The sequence below is a fragment of the Lithobates pipiens genome, unplaced genomic scaffold, assembly GCF_037356315.1.
Source record: "Lithobates pipiens isolate NorthernLeopardFrog02 unplaced genomic scaffold, aLitPip1_a1.2 Scaffold_27, whole genome shotgun sequence".
Taxonomy (NCBI): Eukaryota; Metazoa; Chordata; class Amphibia; order Anura; family Ranidae; genus Lithobates; species Lithobates pipiens.
In genome coordinates, this window is record NW_027507788.1 from 10062557 (window position 1) to 10085882 (window position 23326).

General features: G+C 44.1%; 1 protein-coding gene across 1 annotated transcript; it reads right to left on the bottom strand.

Annotated features, from left to right (window-relative positions):
• Positions 1 to 9601: 9601 nt before the first annotated feature.
• LOC143933491 (neural cell adhesion molecule 1-like) lies at positions 9602 to 23088 on the bottom strand. Its single transcript, XM_077456405.1, has 7 exons — positions 22935 to 23088; positions 16601 to 16684; positions 15428 to 15640; positions 12957 to 13100; positions 12091 to 12228; positions 11883 to 11994; positions 9602 to 9815 (listed from the first exon to the last, which is right to left on the bottom strand). The coding sequence occupies exons 1-7, from the start codon at positions 22984 to 22986 to the stop codon at positions 9617 to 9619; spliced, it is 942 nt and encodes a 313-aa protein (XP_077312531.1). The 5' UTR covers positions 22987 to 23088; the 3' UTR covers positions 9602 to 9616.
• Between the last annotated feature and the right edge of the window lie 238 nt (positions 23089 to 23326).

Sequence of the window (23326 nt, forward strand, 5' to 3'; positions counted from 1 at the left end):
AAAATATAAGGCAATCTTACGGTATTATCAGCAGATTGCAGATGATAGATTTCCGTGAGCGTTTCCAGCCAGTAGACTTTTTTTATTTAAAGTGGGACTGCACGGCATCTAAGAGCCACAAACCAAAAACCCGATTTTATTCAAGTTTAATATTCTCCCCCATCCATCCGAGTCTCTAGCCATCTATCAATGGTGCAGTGGCGGCCCGTGCATTAAGGGCGCACGGGCACCGCCCCCTCTCTCCTGCCACCCCTCTGTCACCAATAGATAGATTCATGCATTGCATGAATCTGTCTAAGGCCGCCGCTGCCACCCCCTATTCAAGCGCCCGGCCCCTTTTCAGGGGCAGGGCGCCTGAAGTACAGTGGTGGGGGGTGTTTTCGATGCACCTGATTAGAGCCATAGGCACTCGTAGGTCACTCAGCTGTGTTAGAAAAGCGAATGACTATTTGCTTTCCTAACACTAAACCGCCTCTCTGCCAATCAGGTGTTCAGGTCTATTACCTGTCACCTGATTGGCTGAAACTACAGGCTTGTTACCCGCTGCCCCACCAAGACAGGGTAAGTGTCAGGCAGACGGTGAGCAGGCGGGGGTCACACTGGGGGCATTCATGGGCACATTGGCAGCATTTAATGGGCACACTTGGGGCATTCATGGGCACACTGGCAGCATTTATGGGAACACTGGGGGCATTCATGGGCACACTGGCAGCCTTTGATGAGCACACTGGCAGCATATGATGGGCACACTGGCAGCATATGATGGGCACACTGGCAGAATTTGATGGGCACACTGGCAGAATTGATGGGCACACTGGCAGCATTTGAGGGTACAGTGGCTGCGTTTGATGGGCACAGTGGCTGCAATGTGATGGCACAGTGGCAGCATTTGAGGGCACAGTGTCAGTGTTTGGATGGGCACAGTGGCAGAGTTTGATGGGCACAGTGGCTGCAATTGATGATTTTTTTTCAACATTTTTTTTGCGCCCCCCCCCCCCCCCCCAAATTTTGAGCACCAGCCACCACTGAATGTCTCTATCCCTCCATCCATCTATCCATGTGTTCATGCTTTATTTTGCTGCAAAAATAAACCTAAAGAACACCCCCCCCCCCCGGCATTTCTGACCGTGGCTATCTTGAGTAAGGGCAGATGATTCATCGTATCTGCCATGAGGCAAACAAGATGGTTGCCTGGGGCAGCATTTTTCGGGGGGGGGGGGCAGAGTGTGAACCAGGATGATATGCAGCTGCAGGCATCACCCCGGCAGGGCCCATCTTTAACACAGTGCAAAAGGGGCAGCAGCCTCAGGCCCAATCATTGTTGTGGGGCCCAAAGCAGCTGCCCTTGAGCCCGTCCTGCCTGCAAATAGTTGATAAGTGGATTCGGGAGGGCTCATGTTTGCCCAGGGCCCAATCAATATTAGAATTGACCCTGCACCCTGGTATAGTTTTGTAGAATAGGCGGTCGGCTCTCTTGTGATAGCAATCGAACCGCCTTACTAGCCGCTCGATTGCTATTACATGCAGCGGGAAGGGACATCCCTTCTGCTCTCCGGGGCTCTCCTGGGCTTCGCCATCCCACTGGGAGACCCGAGCGACTTGCCGGCGCATTCGCCGGCTGGCCGGACAGCCAAGCAAAGCCAGGATCGGCTTTTCATAACAGTAAACCAGAAGCGATGACATCACTCCGGGTTTACACGGAAACCACGGGCGCAAGTTTTTAAAAAATCTAAAGCATTCAAAACCACCGATCGTGGTGTTTTGAATGCTTTTAAAAGGACAGAGGAGGGATTTGGCGTCTTATAGACCCCCAGATCTCTCCATAAAGAGTACCTGTCACATGCCTATCGCTGTCACCAGGATGTTTACAATAAGGCCCCTTTCACACTGGGGCGGCGTCAGTAGCAGGAACAAGATAGAGGAAATAAGAGAGATGATTTCTTTTTTTTTTCTCAAAGAAATGTTTAATTCAATCTATCAGACAATACATAGTCTATGTACATCACATTATAATCTGTACAATAAGGGGATCATTTTCTATAGGAGTCGCTGTTGCTGTTCTCCTCTCTTCGGAGAGCGTTCGCTTCAAAACAACCAATCGTGTGTAGGGGGAAATTATAAAAAAAAAAAAAAATAGGAGCTTGAATCTGATTGGATGTTTGAAGCAACAGCTTCAAAAATAATCAGAAAAACAGTTACAACAAAGAGTTAAAGTATAAGTTAAAATAAAACAGTTACATTGAAGCTTTTTCCTATATTTCCCAAGATAAAATATTTTGTCATTTATTCCAGCAATAAAGAGATTGAAGCTGACCACACGCAGGTTACAATCTGATTGTAAAATCATTTATAGATCTACCGACCGCTATGTTACACGAGTGGAAAGGAGCTTTTAGGTATTCGAGATTGTACGAACACATTGTAACAAGTCTGGACAGCTCGACCTGTAGGATATTTACAAAAACGAACACTAAGGGGTCCAGTTATAAATGAAATCATTGGGCGGAATGTGGCAAACACTGGGCCCAACCTTGACGAATTCTGGTCCTATTTTTCTCAAAACAGCTATTTCCTATGATCTTTAACTCCATCTAGTGGCCAAAATGTGGTAGTTTTTTTTCTGATATATCTCAATAAGAAATAATACTTGATTTTGGCCACTAGATGGAACTGTCGACCCCCAGATAGTCTTGATCTCCCTCATCTGTTACTAAGTATAAATATTTCCCCCAAAAGTCTCCCTCCATTGTAACTAATTCTTCCCTTGTTTTCAAAAGTAATATTAAAAGGAGCAATGAAGAACAATATACATTTGTTCTAAAAAGTATCTTTTTAATACATTAAGAAAACAAAAAACAAAAAAAAAAAACAAGCAAAAACAAAGCAACTAACTAAAGCGATATATGTTTAATCTACAGAAACCGAGTGTTTCTAAATGCTAAAGAGAAGAGAAAACAATTAAATAAATAAGTAAAATAAACCAAAAAGTCTGGAAGTGGTTTTATTTAGTTTAATTTAAAGAGAACCTGTCAGCATAGCTTTTACCTGGCACAGCAGAGGGTTGCTTAAGGCTGTGATGGCTTCTAGGGGCTGTGCTAGTTCTAGGGCATTAAAGGTCATAGAGTTTTTAGGGTGCTATGGCTATGAGAGTTCTAGCGCGCTTAAGTTTGTGCTAATTCCAAGGTATCAAAGGCTGAACTGGTTCTAGGTTGCTACATGCTGTGCTAGTTACAGGCTACTAAAGACCAGGTGAGTTCTAAGGGGTAAAGGCTATGCTAGTTCAAAGGTGCTTAAGGCTTTGCAAGTTCTAGGGTTCTAAAGGCTATGCTAATTTGGAGGTACTAAAGGCTAGATCCAGGCTAGTAAAGGCCAGGTGGGTTCTAGGGGTCAATGCTATACTAATTGTAGGCTGTGCTAGTTCTAGGGTGCTAAAGGCTATGTTAATTCAGAGGTATTAAAGGCTGTGCTGCTTCTAGAATTCTAAAGGTGTTGCTAGTTCTAGGCCACTAAATGCCAGGTGGGTTCTAGGGGGTCAAGGCTATCCTAGTTGTAGGATGCTTAAGGCTCTGATAGTTCTAGGGTATTAATGGTCATGCTAATTCTGAGGTACTAAAGGCTGTGCTGGTTCTAGGATGCTAAAGGCTGGGCTAGTTCCAGGTTACTAAAGGCCCTGTAGACTTTAGGGGATCAAGGATTTACTAGTTTTAGGGTGCTTAAGCTGAGCTAGTTCCATGGTACTAAATGCCACGTGGGCACTAGGGGGGGGGGGGGGGGGTCAAGGCTATACTACTTCTTGGATGCTTAAGGCCGTACTAAAGGCTGTGCTGGTTCAAAGATGCTAAAGATCGTGCTAGTTCCAGGGTACTAAAGGTCATGTGGGTTCTAGGTTGTCAAGGATATAGTATTTTAGGGTGCGTAAGGCTGTGCTATTTCTAGGGTGCTAAAAGCTGTGCAATTCTGAGGTACTAAATGCTGTGCAAGCTCTAGGATGCTAAAGCCTGTGCTAGTTCCAGGCTACTAAAGGCCATGTGGGTTCTAGGGGGGTCAAGGCTATGTAAAGGTGCTTAAGGCTGTGCTAGTTCTAGGGTGCTAAAAGCTGTGCTATTTCCAAGGTACTAAAGGCTGTTCTAGTGTACTAAACACTCTGCTAGTTCTGAGGTACTAAAAGATATGCTAGTTGCAGGGCTCTAGAAGCCATGCTAGTTCCAGTCTACTAAAGGTCATGCTAGTTTGTTCTAAGGACTAAACGTTGTTCTAGCTTTAGGGAGCTAATGCCTGTGATATTTTCAGGAGTGTAAAAGGCTATGCTAGTCCACGGTCACAGTACAACAAGGGAGCTCTGTCCCGTAACGAATGCAGTGGAAGCCTCCAAGCCGAGATGGTCCCTACGGCTGTGAAGACAGGCTCTCTTTATTAGTTTCTTGGCCATTGGACTGGCAACTGACCCCTGGCTTCGCCTCTCGTTGACAGTTACTGCTCCTTTTTGGGTTTTTCCATATGAGGCAGTTGTCAGTAAAGTGATAAGATCGGCCGGTTGGTGTTGTCCTCTCCCTTGTGTAGACATGCCATATAGTGCAATTGGCTCTCACAGTGCCCCCTCCTTCACTATGCAGATCAATTCCAATCTACACAGCTGCCGCCATGATTCAGTACCTGTGGAGCGCTTGGTGAGATGGCATGTCATTGCATAGACTTCGGGGCCGAGTTCTCCTGAAGACCCTGATTGCTTTTTTCTGGGTCTACCTAATTCTAAACAGGATGGAGGACTAACGAGATATTGAAAAAAAAATAAAAATGGGACTGTGCTGGAAGAGTATGGACTGACCTTTAATCTGTCCACTCAAAAAAATTTTTTTTATCTTCAGGTCGTTTGAGAACCCAACACATCTTTGAAGGTCGCGTTTAGTGTTTAGCGAGATTTATTTACAGTGTGGAAGTCTCTCGGACATTTCTGAATGTCTCTGTACAAAGTTCGGATTTTTATCCCGCTGCTTCCTCTTGTGTCCACATCGACTTTGGGCGGTGTCAGGCATCGATGCCAGAAATATTTACCACGTGGCTCTTGTCGGAGGTCCCCTTCCTATAAAGATAAAAAAAAAAAATTATGTAAGTGAATTGGACGGGGGGCCGGTATGAAAGCCCTAATAATGAAAGCAAAAGGAACACAAGGAGGCGCCGACTAAGTGCAACATCAAGGGGGTTTATTACGATTAATGTTGCACTTTAGCTGGCGCCCCCCTTGTGTTCCTTTTTTGTAATTTCAGAGATTTGTTCCTGTCTCAGGTGGAGCTGCCTACTGAAGTACAACACCCTTCCTATGAGATTTTTATGAACTTCTTATGAACATTTTTACTACCTATGCTACACAAGCATATCCTTAAATTTATCTGGGGGGGGGGGGGGGGGGGTAGAGGATAACGCATGTGGATGGTGCAATAGCATTTGTTTGCGCCACAATTTCAATTGTTGTTTAAACCCTAATAATGGACTTCTCCTATTTGGTCCCTTTTAGTCTGTTAAATATACCCTTGAGGCCCCTTGAACATGGGTGCAGCTGAAGTGCGTTCCTCCTGGTGCTTGGGTGCCCACGACGCAGAGTCCAGCCCCACTGCAGGCTGCCTGTCAAAGTCTATGACTGGCTGCGACTGGACAAGGCTGAGCGCTTTACCAAGTACTACAGGCGTTTAGGACCCCGTGTGTTCAGGAACGAGGTTGCAGAGCGTGGGTCTTCTACCATCCAGGCCCTAGACCAATGTTTCTCAACTCCAGTGCCTCAAATACCCCCAGCAGGTCATGTTTTAGGCTTTCCAACTGATTTGATCAGTTTCACTGCCTCAGTAATTACCACAGGCGTTTCATCTGAGGGAAATCCTGAAAACATGACCTGTTGGGGGGGGGGGGGGGGGGTACTTGAGGACTGGAGTTGAGAAACATTGCCCCCACGCAATCTGTTCTCCTGACTTAGATGACATCACTGCCCCTCCTATGGTACATGTGTCAAACATAAGGCCCTTGGACCGAATTTGACTCACCGGGCCATTTTTTGTGGCCCTCGCCAACTCTTCTGCAGCTGTGGCATCCCCCCTCATATCTGCCCCCACCTTGTCTCAGCAATCGGCGTCAGAGAGGACATCTCCACGCAGCCACTGAGAGGCTCGTGTCTGTCCTCCTTCCCCCATCTCAGCAGTTGGCAGCAGAGAGAACAGAACTCCTCTGCCAGATCCTGCACCTCTCCATGTAGCCGTAGGAGAGGTTCATCTCTTCCACCTGTCTCAGCAGTTGACAACAGAGAGGAGGACAGGACTCCTCCTACAAACCCTGCACCTCCCTGTGCAGCCGTGGCACCACCTTGTCTACACCTTCCCTGGTCTCTGTATTCAGCTGATTCCCTCCTCTGGTCCTCCTCCAGACTTTGCACTTTCTGCTTTCCAGATCTGCCCCTAGCTTTACCTTGGCAGCAGCACAAGATAAGGGGGGGAGGGTGCACTGTGATGTAAGGGAGGGTGGGGGACTCTTGACTTTTGATGATGGGGGGATCTTGACATCTGATGTAAGGGGTGAGGGGGTGCTCTAGACATCTAGTCTTACAGATACAACCAGCCTTTTGAGGGCAACCATAGAACTGATGCGGCCCCACAATAAAATAGTTTTTGACACCCCTGTCTTATAGACGCAACCCCAACATTGGTTTCTGAATGATCTCAAAAGCTTCTCAAATGGATGCCATTGCCACAAGCCCAGAGCCTGTAGCCACAAGCCCAAATTCCGAGTCTACTGCTGGCAGTGAAGGTACAAGAAAGTTCAGAAATCTGCAGTCAATCGTCCCTTAAAGGCCATCACAAATTGAAGGGACCTTCCTCTACATTGCTTAGTTGCTGTAGACAAGGAGAGCTGTCCATGGTGCTGGCAGTAGGTGTGCACCAGGTGGAGATGATGGAAGGAAACTACTTGAGGTCGTCCTCCAGCTTGACCCTTGGCGCCGGTCTCCCCAGTATGTTGGTGGACAGGAACATGAGGAAGCCACGGCGTCTCGTCCTGTAACAAGTCAGGTCCACGGCCAGCAGAGTCCCCAATATTATGAGTAAGATGATCCCAGCGACGACACCAGCTCCAACTCCCCGGGAGCATCTAAAGGGACACACGGAGGTCAGTTGAAACCCTTGCATTTGTTTTAGTGCTTTGCAGGTAAGGCATTCATCAAATTCCTTCTTATTAAAAAGATTTCTTGTAATTTATTATAATTAGTTTGTTAAAAAAAAAAAAAAAACACATTAGATACAAAGTTGATAAAGCATCAAAATATAATATAAAATATGTCCTTCCCTCAAAGGACCACTAGAGGTCTCCATAAAGCTACAATTGTATATTTAGACATTTCATCATGAACCCTTATTGCCATCGCCCATCAACCTAATAAATATATATATATATATATTATATATATATATATATATATATATATATATATATATATAAATATATATATATATATATATATATATATATTGCTTTAGTCTTGCATGTTCATCATAATAGTGTCAGATCGGTTGTCCGGTGTCTCCATTGGAGGATTTATCCTCACCACTTTAAGATTTCATATTTCCCATCACTTGAGAAAGGTCAACAGGACAAATCGAGACAGTGACACAGACAGCAAACAAAAGTAATAAAAGGTCTAATGAGTTCCTCCAACAAAAGAGCTCCAACATCATTAAATGTTTGTTTTGTTTCGTAACAAGAGAACATAAAATAATCAACGCGTTTCGGGAGCTCGGAGATCTCCCCCTTCCTTAGGACTTAAATATTGAGTGTTTTTAGGAGGAATTAGTCACTAAAATAAATTATTTAGACAATGAACAGTGAAAAGTGCCCTATTCATCTTATAAATCAGTGGTCCCCAAAGTGTGGCCCTTTGCTTGTGTTTATCTGGCTCTTGGGGCACTATTCCTCCCACTGACACCAACGATGGGGCTCTATTCCTCCCACTGACACCAATGATGGGGCACTATTCCTCCCACTGACCCCAATGATGGGGCACTATTCCTCCCACTGATACCAATGATGGGGCTCTATTCCTACTACTGACACCAATGATGGGGCACCATTCCTTCCACTGACACCAGGGATGGAGCACCATTCCTCCCCCTGACACCAATGATGGGGCATTATTCCTTCCACTGATACCAGTGATGGGGCACTATTCCTTCCACTGATACCAACGATGGGGCACCATTCCCCCCACTGACACCAGTGATGGAGCCCCATTCCTCCCACTGACACCAGGGATAGAGCACCATTACTCCCACTGACACCATTGATGGGACACTATTCCTCCCACTGACACCAGTGATGGGAAACTATCCCTCCCACTGACACCAATGATGAGGCACTATTCTGCCCACTGACACCAGTGATGGAGCACCATTCCTCCCACGACACCATTGATGGAACCCCATCACTCCCACTGACACCAGTGATGGAACCCCATTCCTCCCACTGACACCAGTGATGGGAATCTACTTCTTCCAGTGATACCAGTGATGGGGAACTATTCATCCCAATGACACTAAAGATGAGGACAATTCCTCTAATTGACACCAATGATGGCGGCGACTCCTCCCACTGGCAATAGACTGGCCCTTTGTTTCAAAAGTTTGGAGGCCCCTGCTTTAAATAATGAATTTTGGTGACTGTGTCATTTTTGAGTCCACCTGACAACACCCAAATATTTGAGCCATGAACAAGGTATGATCTTTCAGCCCTGAAGAAAAGGGGGAGGGGGAGACAAATGGGTTGCTGAAACACGTTGGGAGTTTTATGTTTTCTTGTTATAAACAAATTAAAGATTCTGGTCGCTTTTGATCTTTAGTCTGGTATTCTCATTTGACTTTGTATCTGTGGATTCCTCACTCTGGGTGCTCTGGTCGAGGGGCCCCACTGGAGCCGTTGGGCTCCGTTTGAATTAGATTGACTTTCCTTAACCATGAGTTGAATTCAGCACCGTGTTCCAGTATACAAAACAGGTTTTATACAAAAAAAAGTTTTAGCTTTATATATACTTTATGAAAAATAAAAGTGATATCACTACCCTCAGTTTTCTAAGAACTTTCAGCAGCTGATTGAACCACTGAGTCGGCAGCTTTAGGCTGGTGCCAGGTTTCCTGTGTCAGGGTGGCTCCTTTCTCTTGCAGGTTCTATGGAGCCACCCTTGCATGCAGGGACTAAAGTTGTGTCTCCGTACACTGTGTGCATCAATAGAAACACACAGCTCCATAGCCTGAGATGGTAAGCTACTCCCCTCCCCCCCTCCCCTTCCATGCTGGTTCCAGGCTGCACTGTCCACTGTTAATGATTTCCTGTGAAGACCGGAAGTTCAGGGAAGCAGCACTGGGAGCCAGCAGCATTGCAAGTTGTAAACTGCTAGTGCTGGGCTAAGAATTTTAACAAATGGTTTACTGTAAAATATATATATTTTTACTGTACCCAATAGGGGAGGTTTACTAAAAACTGGAGAGTGCAAAATCTGGTGCAGCTCTGCTTAGAAACCAATCAGCTTTCCTTATATGGAAATTAAAGGGGTGATGCTAGATAAGTAACCAATATACTTGTAAGGTGTCTATTCGAGGTGTAATGTACACAGGCCAAGCGTACCGATAACTTGCAGGGTCAGGGTTGTGCTTTTTTGCCCCAAGCTGTTGCTGGCGTAGCAGGTGTAGTTCCCTTCATCGTCCTTGGCCAGGTCAGTGATGGAGAGCTGAAGACCATTGGAGCTTAAGATGTATTTCTGTCCATCATCGCTGATCACCTCTTCTCCCCTGCAGGCAGCAAGCCAGAAATTAGCTTTTTGTTCAAGTTGCTGACCAATCTGTCCATCGATAGGACAGATAGACAGACAGATAGATAGAAAGATAGATAGACATGAAGGGATGGATGGGATTTTAGCTAATGTATTTCATATATATATATATATATATATATATATATATATATATATATATATATATACAGTATATAGAAAGAAAGAACAACAGAAGGATAGAAAGAAACAGTACCTTTATAATGAATGTAATGTATTGATAGAAATGTAATGGGATATAGACAGAGAAATCTTAATGTAATGGGATAGATAGATAGATAGATAGATAGATAGATAGATAGATAGATAGATAGATAGATAGAGATGGGATAGATAGATAGATAGATAGATAGATAGATAGATAGATAGATAGATAGATAGAGAGATAGAGAGATAGATAGATAGATAGATAGATAGATAGATAGATAGATAGATAGATAGATAGATAGATAGAGATGGGATAGATAGATAGATAGATAGATAGATAGATAGATAGATAGATAGATAGATAGATAGAGATGGGATAGATAGATAGATAGATAGATAGATAGATAGATAGATAGATAGATAGATAGATAGATAGATAGAGATGGGATAGATAGATAGATAGATAGATAGATAGATAGATAGATAGATAGATAGATAGATAGATAGATAGAGATGGGATAGATAGATAGATAGATAGATAGATAGAGATGGGATAGATAGATAGATAGATAGATAGATAGATAGATAGATAGATAGATAGATAGATAGAGATGGGATAGATAGATAGATAGATAGATAGATAGATAGAGATGGGATAGATAGATAGATAGATAGATTAGATAGATAGATAGATAGATAGATAGATAGATAGATAGATAGATAGATAGAGAGATAGATAGATAGATAGAGATGGGATAGATAGATAGATAGATAGATAGATAGATAGATAGATAGATAGATAGATAGATAGATAGAGATGGGATAGATAGATAGATAGATAGATAGATAGATAGAGATGGGATAGATAGATAGATAGATAGATAGATAGATAGAGATGGGATAGATAGATAGATAGATAGATAGATAGATAGATAGATAGATAGATAGATAGATAGATAGATAGATAGATCATTTGGCTTCCACATGCATGTATCCAAGTCCGTGTATGGTTTATATATGATTGGAAATTAGATTGTAAGCTCTTCAAAGACTGATGTGATTGGCTCAGTGTTCTCTGTACAGCACTGCGGTATATGTCAGAGCTATATAAATGTATAATAATTATAGTGTGTGACTGTAGGGGAGGGGACATTAGAGTGTAAGCTCCTCTGGTACAGAGAATGACTTGATTGGTTCAGTGTTCTCTGAAGAGCACTGCAGTATATGTCAGCACTATATAAATGTATAATAATAGTGTGTGACTGTGGGGGAGGGGACATTAAAGTGTAAGCTCCTCTGTACAGAGACTGATGTGACTGAATCAGTGTTCTCTGTACAGCGCTGCTGTATATGTCAGAGCTATATACATGTATAATAATAGTGTGACTGTGGGGGAGGGGACATTAGAGTGTAAGCTCCTCTGGAACAGAGACTGTTGTGACTGGCTCAGTGATCTCTGTACAGCACTGCGGTATGTGTAAGAGCTATATAAATGTATAATACTAATAGTGTGTGACTGTGGGTGGGGGGGGGGGACATTAAAGTGTAAGCTTCTCTGCTGCGTTGACTTGTATGGTCCTATATCAGTGATGGCGAACCTTGGCACCCCAGATGTTTTGGAACTACATTTCCCATGATGCTCCACTACACTGCAGAGTGCATGAGCATCATGGGAAATGTAGTTCCAAAACATCTGGGGTGCCAAGGTTCGCCATCACTGTCCTATATTATACACCACCATGGAATAAACCAGTATTATGTCAATAAATTTAAATAAAGTAATTTTGTTGCCATTGAAAGGTTGGAATGTGTTGGTCTGTCTCCTTTCAGCCCCCCCCCCCCCCCCCCCCCTATACATGGGAACTCGAGGGGTATTTACTTTTTCCAGACGATCTCGGGCTTGGGGTGTCCGGTCACAGAGCAGGTGAATGAGGCGTTGGATTTGGAAGTGATGTTGGGAAAAGATTCCTCAAAGGTGACCATCGGAGCCGCTGCGGGAGAACCAGGGAAATTTTTTGGTTAAAGACGGAACAAATGTATTACAACGTCAAATTGGAGGAGGTGGAAGAAAAAGGGCAGAGCCCTACCGTTGACAGTGACGGTGACGTTCTTGTACTCGATCTCATTGCGTTCTCGGATGTAAGCTTGGCAGTAGTACATTCCGGCATCTGACAGCTGGATCTTGTCTATGGTCAGGGTCCCGTCCTGGGTCACTGAAAGATGACCTAAGCAAAAAAAATAAAAAAAATATTTTGTACAATTAATAGAGAATCCACACATGCTTGTTAGAGCCGAGCTCCAGGCTGATAGAATCAACATAAATCAATATTATTCATTGATGCATCTTTTTTTATTTTTTATTTTGAGCAAGCAGTATTATTTGAATTTGACTTGAGTGTCTCTTTAAGTCTTTATATTACGTAAGATCCACACATTTTTCCAATTGGAAAAGAAAAAGTGTGTAAATCCTTGGTGAAAGTTATGTGACTCTTGGGTGAAAACATTTATAAATGGGGTGTAGTTATAAAACATTTGTTGCACGAATGTCAGAAGCATTCGTGCAAGTTAAATGAAACATCTTGTATTTTGTGTAAGAGGTTAATGCCTGTATCATCAGCGCCATCTAGTGGCCAAAATTTTGTATCATTTTCTCAGAAAAATGTATTACATTTTGGCCACTAGATGGAGCTGATGATACAGGCATTAACCTCTTCTTGCCCCACCTCGGCATTTCTTTGAAATTATGGCCCCAGGGGGCAGTGGGGAGGGGGGGGGGGGGGGTCTACCTGATCCCATGATGACCACTGTGATTGGCTGTCACAGTAGTCACATGATCGGGAGCAGTGTTGGTTGCAAAATCCTTCTGGCTAATGTTCGCTGGTCGATGTGAAGGATTTCCGCTCTGTCCCTTTAAATGGAATGTTTCACTGGGTTGTCAGAATATTGGACTGACCTGGTAAGATTGGGACGGGCATGTCATTGCGGAACCAGGTGATCTGCGGTGTGGGGATGCCTTCCACGGCGCACGGCAGCTTAGCGTCTGAGTCGGCGTCAAATGCTTTGGTAACTGACACATCCTTCACAAAAGTTGCTTTCTCTGTATAAAGATACAATGAAATGAGTGAAATATTGGTCAACAACATCAATGTAACATCTACCATACAGACAATGCAGAATGCAAACAGAGGTCACAGGTTGAGGTCTCAGGCCACATGCCGATTGAAAACAGATGTCTCAGGTCACATGTAAATTGAAAATGAAGGCCTTAGGTCACACATGTACTGTGTATAGCACCCTCCTAGTTAGGTTGGTAGGATGGAGGTGAGTTTAGTTTTTTTGGCTCCTCTGTAATCAGTGTGGGAGTTGTCGATTGCTTCTGGCTGTTCTGGGTTTCACAGGCTGTGGGTTTGATTGCTCTCCCCTGCCTTCCTGAGGCTTCTGGAACATAGATGGTTGAGCATAGAGGGTCTCATGTAGATTGAACGCAGCGGCTTCAGCTCACATGTAGCAGTCTCTGGTCACATGCAGAGGTCTCAGGTTACATGTAGAGGTTTCAGCTCACGTGCTGAGGTCTCAGGTCACATATAGAGGTCTCAGCTCACATGTAGATTGAAAATGAAGGCCTCAAATCATGTGCAGATGGAAAACAGAGGTTTTAGGTCACATGCAGAGGTCACAGGTCACATATGGAGGCCACAGGTCACATGTAGGGGTCTCGGGAAACATGTAGGGGTCTCATCTCACACATAGAGGCCCCAGGTCACATGTAGAGGTCTCAGGCCACCCATAGTGGACCCAGGTCACATGTAGAGGTCCCAGGTCACTCATAGAGGTCCCAGGTCACATCTATAGGTCTCAGCTCACTCATAGAGGTCTCAGGTCATATGTAAAGGTTTCAGGCCACATGTAGAGGTCTCATCTCACACGTAAAGGTCTTATCTCACTCATAGGGGTCCTAGGTCACATGTAGAGGTCTCTGGTCACATATAGAGGTCTCTTACTACACACATAGGTCTCAGGTCACATATAGAGGCCTCATCTCACACATAGAGGTTTCAGGTCACATGTAGAGGAATCTGATCGAACGTAGAGCTCTCTTATCACAGGCAGAAGTCTCATGTCACACACAGGGGTCCCAGGTCACATGCAGAGGCCTCGTCTCACACATAGAGGTTTCAGGTCACATTTATAGGTCTCAGCTCACATGTAAAGGTCTCATCTCACACATAGAGGTCTTAGGTCACTCAAAGTGGTCCAAGGTGACATGTAAAGGTCTCAGGCCACAGTTAGGGGTCTCAGTTCACTCCTAGAGGTCCCAGGTCACCTGTAGAAGTCTCAGCTTATTCACAGAGGTCTCAGGCCACATGTAAAGGTCTGATCTCACACATAGAGGTCTTAGGTCACTTAAAGTGGTCCCAGGTCACATGTAGAGGTCTCAGGCCACATGCAGGGGTCTCAGCTCATTCATAGAGGTCCCAGGTCACCTGCAGAGGTCTCAGCTTATTCACAGAGGTCTCAGGCCACATGTAAATGTCTGATCTCACACATAGAGGTCTTAGGTCACTTAAAGTGGTCCCAGGTCACATGTAGAGATCTCAGGCCACGTGTAGGGGTCTCAGCTCACTCATAGAGGTCCCAGACCACCTGTAGATGTCTCAGCTCACTCACAGAGGTCTCAGGCCACATGTAAAGGTCTCATCTCACACATAGAGGTCTTAGGTCATAGGGAGAGCTCACTCATAGAGGTCCCAGGTCACCTGTAGAGGTCTCAACTCACTCATGGAGGTCTCCGACCACATGTAAAGGTATCATCTCACACATAGAGATCTTAAGTCCTATGTAGAGCTCATTCATAGAGGTCTCAGGTCACGTGTAGATGTCTCTTGTCACATGTAGAGGTTTCTGGTCACATGCAGAATGAAACAGTGGTTTCAAGTCACATGTAGATTGATAATATAAGTCCCAGATCACAGGTAGAGGTCCCTGGTCACCTAACAGAGGTCTCAGGTCATATTTAGAGGTATCATGTCACATGTAGTTAAAAAACAGAAGTCTCAGTTGCATACATTTATAAATATGTAGGACACCATCATATCATTAGGCCTCAGAAAAATGTATTTCTTCTGTAATCTATGTTGGCACCCAAATTAAGATTTTTACAGCAGATACAACAATGAATAAAATGAGTTGTCTCTCTGTTGTATCACCTATTAATAAAGGGGGGGGGGGGTTGTTTTTCATTTTGGCCCAACTGCAGTGCAGTATCGCCTGTATTCCGCTGTACGTGTAATGCAGGCAATGTAAACTATAGTGCAAAATGTAAAAAAATTGGTAAAAAAAAAAGCCCCTAAAAAGGCAAGCGCCCCTTTCCCCAATCCTGCTAGTCCTGTGGTATGAGCTGCCCCATAGAGGGGTAGAACTTACGAATGATCCTGATTTTGATCTCGGAATTTGTCGTCTCTCCAGACTCGGACTCGGCCTGACATTTGATAACGCGGTCAGGTTCAATCTTGGATGCGTAGACTTGCAGCGTCATAGTAGTCTCATCGATGGTTTCCTTCTTGTACCGCCTCGCTTCATCCTCGATCTCCTCGTCATCGTCACCGGTAAGCCATTTCATTGTTGCCTCCACCGATGCTGTCCAAAGAAAGAGTCGTTATCGAAATCCGCACAGGACAACTTTAAACTTCCCAACCCGCAAAGCTTTAGTGCTAATTGGTGCGGTTCCCGAGCATGTGATCACCACGAGGGCCGATCGTAATAACCTGAGGTCATTTACCGACACCGATAGATGTGATCTGGGCATTTAGGCTATAATAAGATTTGGCCATGAAAGGATTAAACAAGATGTTAGCAGACTTTAAGCGAGCTTCAACACTGCCTTCACACATTTTTCTCATTGGATTCAATTGGAAAAAAAAATTGTAAATCTTGGGAGAAAGTTGTGTGACTCTTGGGTGTAAACATTTATAAATAGATTCCTTTAGGGGGCTAATGATAAATGCCTCCCCCCCCCCCCCCCACACACACACACACACACACTTTTGATTAATGTCTGTATTATCAGCTCCATCTAGTGGTCAACATGCAGTATAGCTTTCCCCTAGAGATATTTCAGAAAACTATTCTGCATTTTGACCACTAGATGGTGCTGACGATACAAGCATTAACTCCTTCTCGCCCAGCCTCAGCAGTAGGCAACCTGGGGCCCTCCAGATGTTGCAGAACCTCAAGTCCCATCATGCCTCTGGGAGTAATTGTAACTGCCAGCCTTGTAGTGGCCAACATGTAGTATAGCTTTCCGTTAGAGATATTTCAGAAAACTATTCTGCATTTTGACCACTAGATGGCGCTGACGATACAAGCATTAACTTCTTCTTGCCCAGCCTCAGTATCCTTTTACGGCAGTGGTAGGCAACCTAGGGCCCTCCAGCTGTTACAGAACTACAAGTCCCATCATGCCTCTGGGAGAAATTGTAACTGCCAGCCTTGCAATGCCCCATGGGACTTGTAGTTCCGCAACAGGCTGGAGGGCCCCGGGTAGCCTACCCTGCTTTACGGCGTACGCGCAACGCACATTGGATGGAGTTTTCTTACATTTGCATATGAAGCTCTGCTCTTTTCCCAGAAAGATCTCTCCATTGGATGGGATGATTTCCACTCTTGGTTTGGCACAATACCCTGGAAGACATAAAAAAGAATAAATATCCTAAAACAGCCTCACAATAAGGACCATGCAGAGATCAGAGTAAAAACAGCAATTCTGTGTCGCCTCTATGAGCATTGGACTAGCCACCTGGCAATTCTGGCATTTGTCCTGAGCCACCCAATAGAATCGAAATGCAAAATTGAAAACCGCAACCCCCCCCAAACCCTCCCCCTCCCGGCACGACTCAAGCATTTTTTCATTTTCCTACATAATAATTTAAAGAAACTGCAGTGATGTGACCCCAAAGCTTAAGCCAATGCTTACGTGGTTCCCAGGCAGCGGGAGCCTTGTGGGCGATACACGTCATTAAAGACTGCACAGTCCAATTTATGTTTTCAGGCTTTACAGGTACCTTAAAAATGCAATTGAAACACTGTAGTGGCATTTTCATTAAGAGTAGGGATGAGGGTAGTGACTTTGGCGAAAAAAAATCTCAGTCTTGCAGTCAACTAAAATTTTAAGGGGAAACTGAGTTTCACTTGTTAAACTGCAGGAATAAAAGTTCTACCTTTCATTACAACTGTATCTTCCTTTGATTTAGGGCTTGTTCGCACAAGAGTTTGGGGGGGGGGGGCTATAAAACCCCGTGGTTGAGCTTTGCTTTTACTGCCCCCCCCTCCCAAAAGCTACCCACTGCAGAGGCAGCTGCTGGGGTTGTAGACACATGCTGCAGTTGTAAAGCTTTGTGGCCGCGCCAGGAATTATACACCCCTGTTGCGTAGCACCGGCTGAACATGACTTATTCAAGTGAATGGGGGTGCTCTGAAAGCGACCTGCAGCCATGTGCAGGGTCAGAACAAGGGGTGGGCAGGAGGGGTAGATGCCCTGGGCCACAGCGCCATCATGTGAGGTGGGGGGCACCTAAAGGAGATTGAGGGGGAGGGGATTTGTGTTGTGAGGCAGCGGGGGGGGGGGGATTGATCTAGGAGGGGAAATTTGGGAATGTGTGCTAGGAGTGGTGATTCAGGGTCATTTGTGTTGGGGGGGAATGAGAGAAGAGGATTTGTGCTAGAAGGGTCGATTTAGGGATTTGAACTAGAAGAGGTGATATGGTAGAAGGGGGGGGGGTGGATTTGTGCTAGTAGGGATATTGGGGGTCCTTGTGCTAGGAGTGTTAGTGCGGGGGGGGAGATATTTGTGCTGGGAGGGGGAGTAGCAGGGGAGAATGTATACTCAAAGGGGAAATTTCAAGGGTGGAGGATTTGTGCTTGGAGGGGGTGATCTTTTTTTGGGGAGGGGGGCATTTGGGGGATGAAGGGGGGAAGAGATTTGTGCTGGGGGGGTACTTTCAGCAGGGGGGGATTTGTACTGGGAGGAGGGGGGTGTTCATGCTTAGGGGGTAATCATGGAAATTAGTTCCCATTTTGTGGGGGGGTGGATTTGTGCTAGTAGGGATGATTGGGGGTCCTTATGCTAGGAGCATGGGGGGGGCATATTTATGCTAGGAATGATTGTGGGTACTTGTGCTAGGAGGGGGGGTATTGGTGCAAGGAGGGGGAGATTTGGAGTGGGGGGGGGGAGAATGTATACTCAAAGGGGAAATTTGAGGGGTGGAGGATTTGTGCTTGCAGGGGTGATCTTTTTTGGGGGATGAGGGCATTTGGGGGACAGGGGGGGCACAGATTTGTGCTGGGAAGGGGTACTTTCAGCAGAAGGGCAGATTTGTACTGAGAGGAGGGGGGGAGGCTCATGCTTAGGGGGTAATTGTACGTGCATGCAGATTAGTGACCAGTTTATTTTTTTTGGGGGGGGGGAATTTTAATGACATATAATGCTCATAGATCTTGGGGTGTGGGCTCTAGGTGATCTTGTCCCGGCATTGACCCCGTGCACTAGAGGGGCGATCAAGGGGTTAAAGCAGGAGCTGAGGAGGCAATTCAAGGAGGCAATTCAAGCCTCCTCAGCACCTGTCACATGCTCTCTGAAGAGCGTTTTGAACACGGATTGCTCTTCAGAGACCAACATTTTTGTGAACCAGCCCTTAAATGGGAGTCATATAGGAGATAGCTGCCAGCTCTATATTTATATTTTTTTCAAATAGTCTGTAGAGAAAACTCCAGATATGATAGAGAATGGACGCGCCCCTACCCTTAGGGCTCATTAATACTTGTGGCCGGGGGCAGTATAAATAGGCAGTTAAACACCCCCCCTCCCCAAACCTAACACAGCAGGCTAAGGGGAATGTACACATGCCGTGACCAGGAAAAAAAAAATACCCCCTGTCACTTATGGGGGGCAATACCATCACCAGGCACAACCCACTCAACCGCCCTGGAGGTGAAGCCTCTTAAGAGTTAAAGGAGATGCTGCAACCCTCACTTTTCAGAGGAGGGGCAATGGCTTCTGTAAATGTAACAGAGCCCATAGAGTACCCAATAGGGTTTTACTTGACTTTTTTGCCCCTCTTTGGCAATTTACATGGCATTGATAGCTTTGGCCTTTTTGTTTTTAAGTATACATGATACATGCTGTATATAGTTATATATGGATAAAAACAGAGAGGAATGGAATCTGAACAAGAGCAAGAACAAGCTCTATCGGCCCCGAAGAAGGGGAACTCTTCCAACCAAAACGCATCAGCCTTTCCCGGTGAATGGAATCCCTATGCTGAGTCTATTCTGTGCGGATTCTTTAAGAGTCGGAAAAGCAAGAAACGGACAAGAGGAAGTGTTTAAGGAAACGCGGTGCATCAAAAGTAATGTAATGCTTTCGGAATTCTTTCCTCTTTTCCCATTTTGGATGGCGGCCAGTGCAAGCCTCGATCGGCGTATTGTGCTGATTGTCCGGCCGGCGCTCTCATTCTGCCACTCCACGTGGGTCGAGCATCTGCTAATGTTTTCATTCATTGAGGCTGCTTTATTAAAGCAGCGGAGAATGTTCACCCAGTACAGCTGAGTTCAACAAGCAGCCAATTGCGTGCAAAACAAAATCCGATTTTTCTTTTACCAATTCCCCTGTACGTGATTGGGCGTTCAAGTTCTACACTTTTTAAGTTAATCGACACCATTGCCTGCATTTTATATAATGGATAATTGTCTGTGATATGACTCCTAATCATGTTTTGATTTGCTGGTGGTCGCAGGGGTGCCGTGGAGACTTCAAATGCTTTTACATTTTGCTTTAACGGATATAGTCCTCGGTGGCCAGCCGGCCCACCTAGAACTGGTATTTCAGCTTTTTAGATACTGGGGATTTCAACCTTCAGACAGTTTCTCCTATCTATCTGACTATGAGTTCCCAGAACTGTACTGCACCCGTTATGAGGGTATCCCACCATCCCTGTGCTGAGTTCCCGGATCTGTACACCTGCTGTGCTCATTATGAGGGGTTCCCACCATCCATGTGCTGAGTTCACAGGTGTGTACACCTTCAGTGCCCATTATGACGGGTTCTCACCATCCCTGAGCTGAGTTCCCAGGTCTGTATACCTTCAGTGTCCATTATGATGGGTTCTCACCATCCCTGAGCTGAGTTTCCAGGTCTGTATACCTTCCGTGCCCATTATGAGGGGTTCCCACCATCCATATGCTGATCTCCCTGGTTTGTACATCTTCAGTGCCCATTATGAGGGGTTCTCACCATCCCTGAGCTGAGTTCCCAGGTCTTCATACCTTCAGTGCCCATTGTGAGGGGTTCCTACCATCCCTGAGCTGGGTTCCCAGGTCTGTACACCTTCAGTGCCCATAATGAGGGGTTCCACCCCCCCTGTGCTGGGTTCCCGGGTCTGTAAACCTTCTGTGTTCATTATAAGGGGTTCCCACCATCCATCTGCTGGATTCCCAGGTCTTCATACCTACAGTGCCTATTATGAGGGGTTCCCAGGTCTGTTTACCTTTAGTGCCCGTTATGAGGGGTTCCCACTATCCCTATGCTGAGTTCCCAGGTCTGTATACCTTTAGTGCCCATTATGAGGGGTCCCCACCATCCCTGTGCTGAGTTTCTATATCTGCATACCTAGTTTACCCATTATGAGGGCTTTCCACCATCTATGTGCTAAGTTCCCAGGTCTGTATACCTTCAATGCCCATTATGAGGGCTTCACACCATCCATGTGCTAAGTTCCCAGGTCTGTATACCTTTAGTGCCCATTATAAAGGTGTTCCCCCCATCCCGGTGCTGAGTTCCCAAGTCTGCACACCTAGTGTACCCATTATGAGGGCTTCCCACCATCCCTATGCTGAGTTCCCAGGTCTGTATACCTTCAATGCCCATTAAGGGGCTCCCACCATCCCTGTGCTGAGTTCCCAGGTCTGCATACTTTGAGTTCCCAAGTTTTTTTTGTCACCCAATGTGCCCATTATGAGGGGTTCCCACCATCCCTGTGCTGAATTCCTGGGTCTGTACACCTGCTGTGCCCATTATGAGGAATTCCTGGGTCTGCACTATTTTATAGTATGAAGAATGGAATAAGAGGAGCTCGGACACAGAATGAGACACTAGAAAATGCCAGGTTACAGGAACAGAACTGAAAACAATGGTAGTAGGAGCTCACTGTTGGGGTATCAGGTGCCTTTAAGAAGACAAGGGGAAACTTACAACTGAAATATCACTTTTGGGTGAACTGACCCCTTAAATAAATCACCCAGAATCACTGGATCACAAATTGAAATGTAATATGATAATAAAAATAATAATAAAATAAAAATATGAAAGAGATCTAAAAAGTACAGGTTTGAATTGTACACCCTACAGATGTAATTTTGTATTACAATGTATCTATTTTGTTTCCTCAGCAGCTAGCTAGAATGCTATTCTGTAACCCATAACAAAAAAAAAAAAAAAAAAATCCATCTAATTGCATAAATAAAATTGAAACAGCAGCAAGCCACAGAACAAATAAAATACCAAATTCCCATCAACCTACCCCAATTATAAAATAAATCCCTTAGGAACCAACCACACACTTGCTAACCTTTGGCTGTGCAGTACCTGAAAACTGAAAAACTTAGTGGCTTTGATGTTATCTGACAAATTGACAAAATGTAACAAAATATCAATTTCGAAGACTGGCAAAAGAAACATTTTAAATGTGAAGAAAAGTAACAACTGGAAAATTAATTCAATAAGAAGAGAGACATTTCTATTCTGAGAGATGAAATAGAGATATTCTGTGTTTATCTGGTGAAATATTGCTACATATAGTAATTTCGCATATCTCCAAAAAAATAACAACAGAGAGTATTTCAAAGATTAGCAAAATTACATTTTTAATTGTGTGCAAAAGAAAGAAAAGGAAAAAAAAAAAAGTGGAAAATAAATATAAAAGGTAGGAAAATGTACTGGGCAGTTGAGATGTTAGAGATATTGCTACGTATAATAATTTACCAATATTCCTAACTGAAAAACGAACAAAATATGACGTTTTGAAGACTTGTAAATTTAAAAATTTAAAAGTTTAAAAGTTTAAATTGTGGCAGAAGAAAGAAAGAAAAAAAAAATTAGGAAAATTAATTTAGTAAAGAATGTAGAGAGATGTACCGGACAGTCAAGATAGTAGCGATATTGCTACATATAAAAATTCAACAAAATTCCAAATTGACAAAACTAGCAAATGACTTGAAAATGAATAACTAAAAAATCTTGCGAGCTACCAGAACCGGTTAATTTAAATATAAATACATTTCTAGCCACTGACACTGTTCACAATCCCATATAATTGCGCTTCATAAATCTTTTAAATCAGAGTATCACGCTAAATTATAAACATACAATTATACCATAACTTAACCTGCATTTCGAAGACTCGCAAAATTAGAATTTTAAATTGTGCACAAAAAAGAAAAAAAAAAAAAAAAAAGAAAAAAAGAAAAGAAGAAGTGGAAACTGACTTGAATAATAATAATAAAAAAATAGAAATATTTATGTGAGAAATTAGAGATATTTCTACATATAATTATTCCACAAAATTCAAAATTGAAAAAACTAACAATGGACTGTTAGTTTTGAAGATTTGCAAAATTAAAATTTTAAATTGTGTGCCAAAAAAAAGCAAGGAAAAAAAAGTGGGAAATTTATAAAAAGATAGAAATATTTATCTGAGAAATTAAAATATTGCTACATAAAATAACTCCACAAAATTCCAAAAATGGATAAAACTAATCCAAAAAAATTTGAATTGCATGTAAAAAAATAAAAATAAAAAAATTTGAAAAAACGAATTCAATAACAATACAATTTAAATGTATTTAAGTCCTATTTGGTCAGAATATGATCTGAGCTCACCTGAGGTTGCTAGGAAGAGCAGAAGGATGATGGAGCACCCTGGTGGGGACATGTTGAGTATCTTCTAGAGCTGCTGCTTGTGAATGAGGTGCATGGGGTCACCCCTATGGAATATATACCCTGGTGTCCAGGACTCTGCCCTCTGCCCCCCACACTGCCCACTGGCCCCCTCCTCACCCAACATCACGTCCATCTCTCTGCTCACCTCACTGCCTTGTCATCTGTGAGTCAGCGAGGCGCCAGGGATGAGGACAACTGACTCCTGAGACCATAGGGGAGAGGAAAGGAGGGGGAGGGAAGAAGAGATGTCTGTCCTGGCGAGGAAGGAAAGGGTGCTTACATATGACTCCAGCTCCAAATTAATGCAGAGACAGCAAGCAATGTAAAGACTG

Excerpts from the sequence above, each read along its gene's own strand:
- LOC143933491 (XM_077456405.1), bottom strand. The coding sequence starts at position 22,986 with ATGTCCCCACCAGGGTGCTCCATCATCCTTCTGCTCTTCCTAGCAACC. Across the intron at positions 15,641-16,600 it reads GCAGAGCTTCATATGCAAAT|CATCGGTGGAGGCAACAATG; the intron begins GTAAGAAAACTC and ends TTCTTTGGACAG. Across the intron at positions 13,101-15,427 it reads GATCAAAATCAGGATCATTC|AGAAAGCAACTTTTGTGAAG; the intron begins GTAAGTTCTACC and ends ATCTTTATACAG.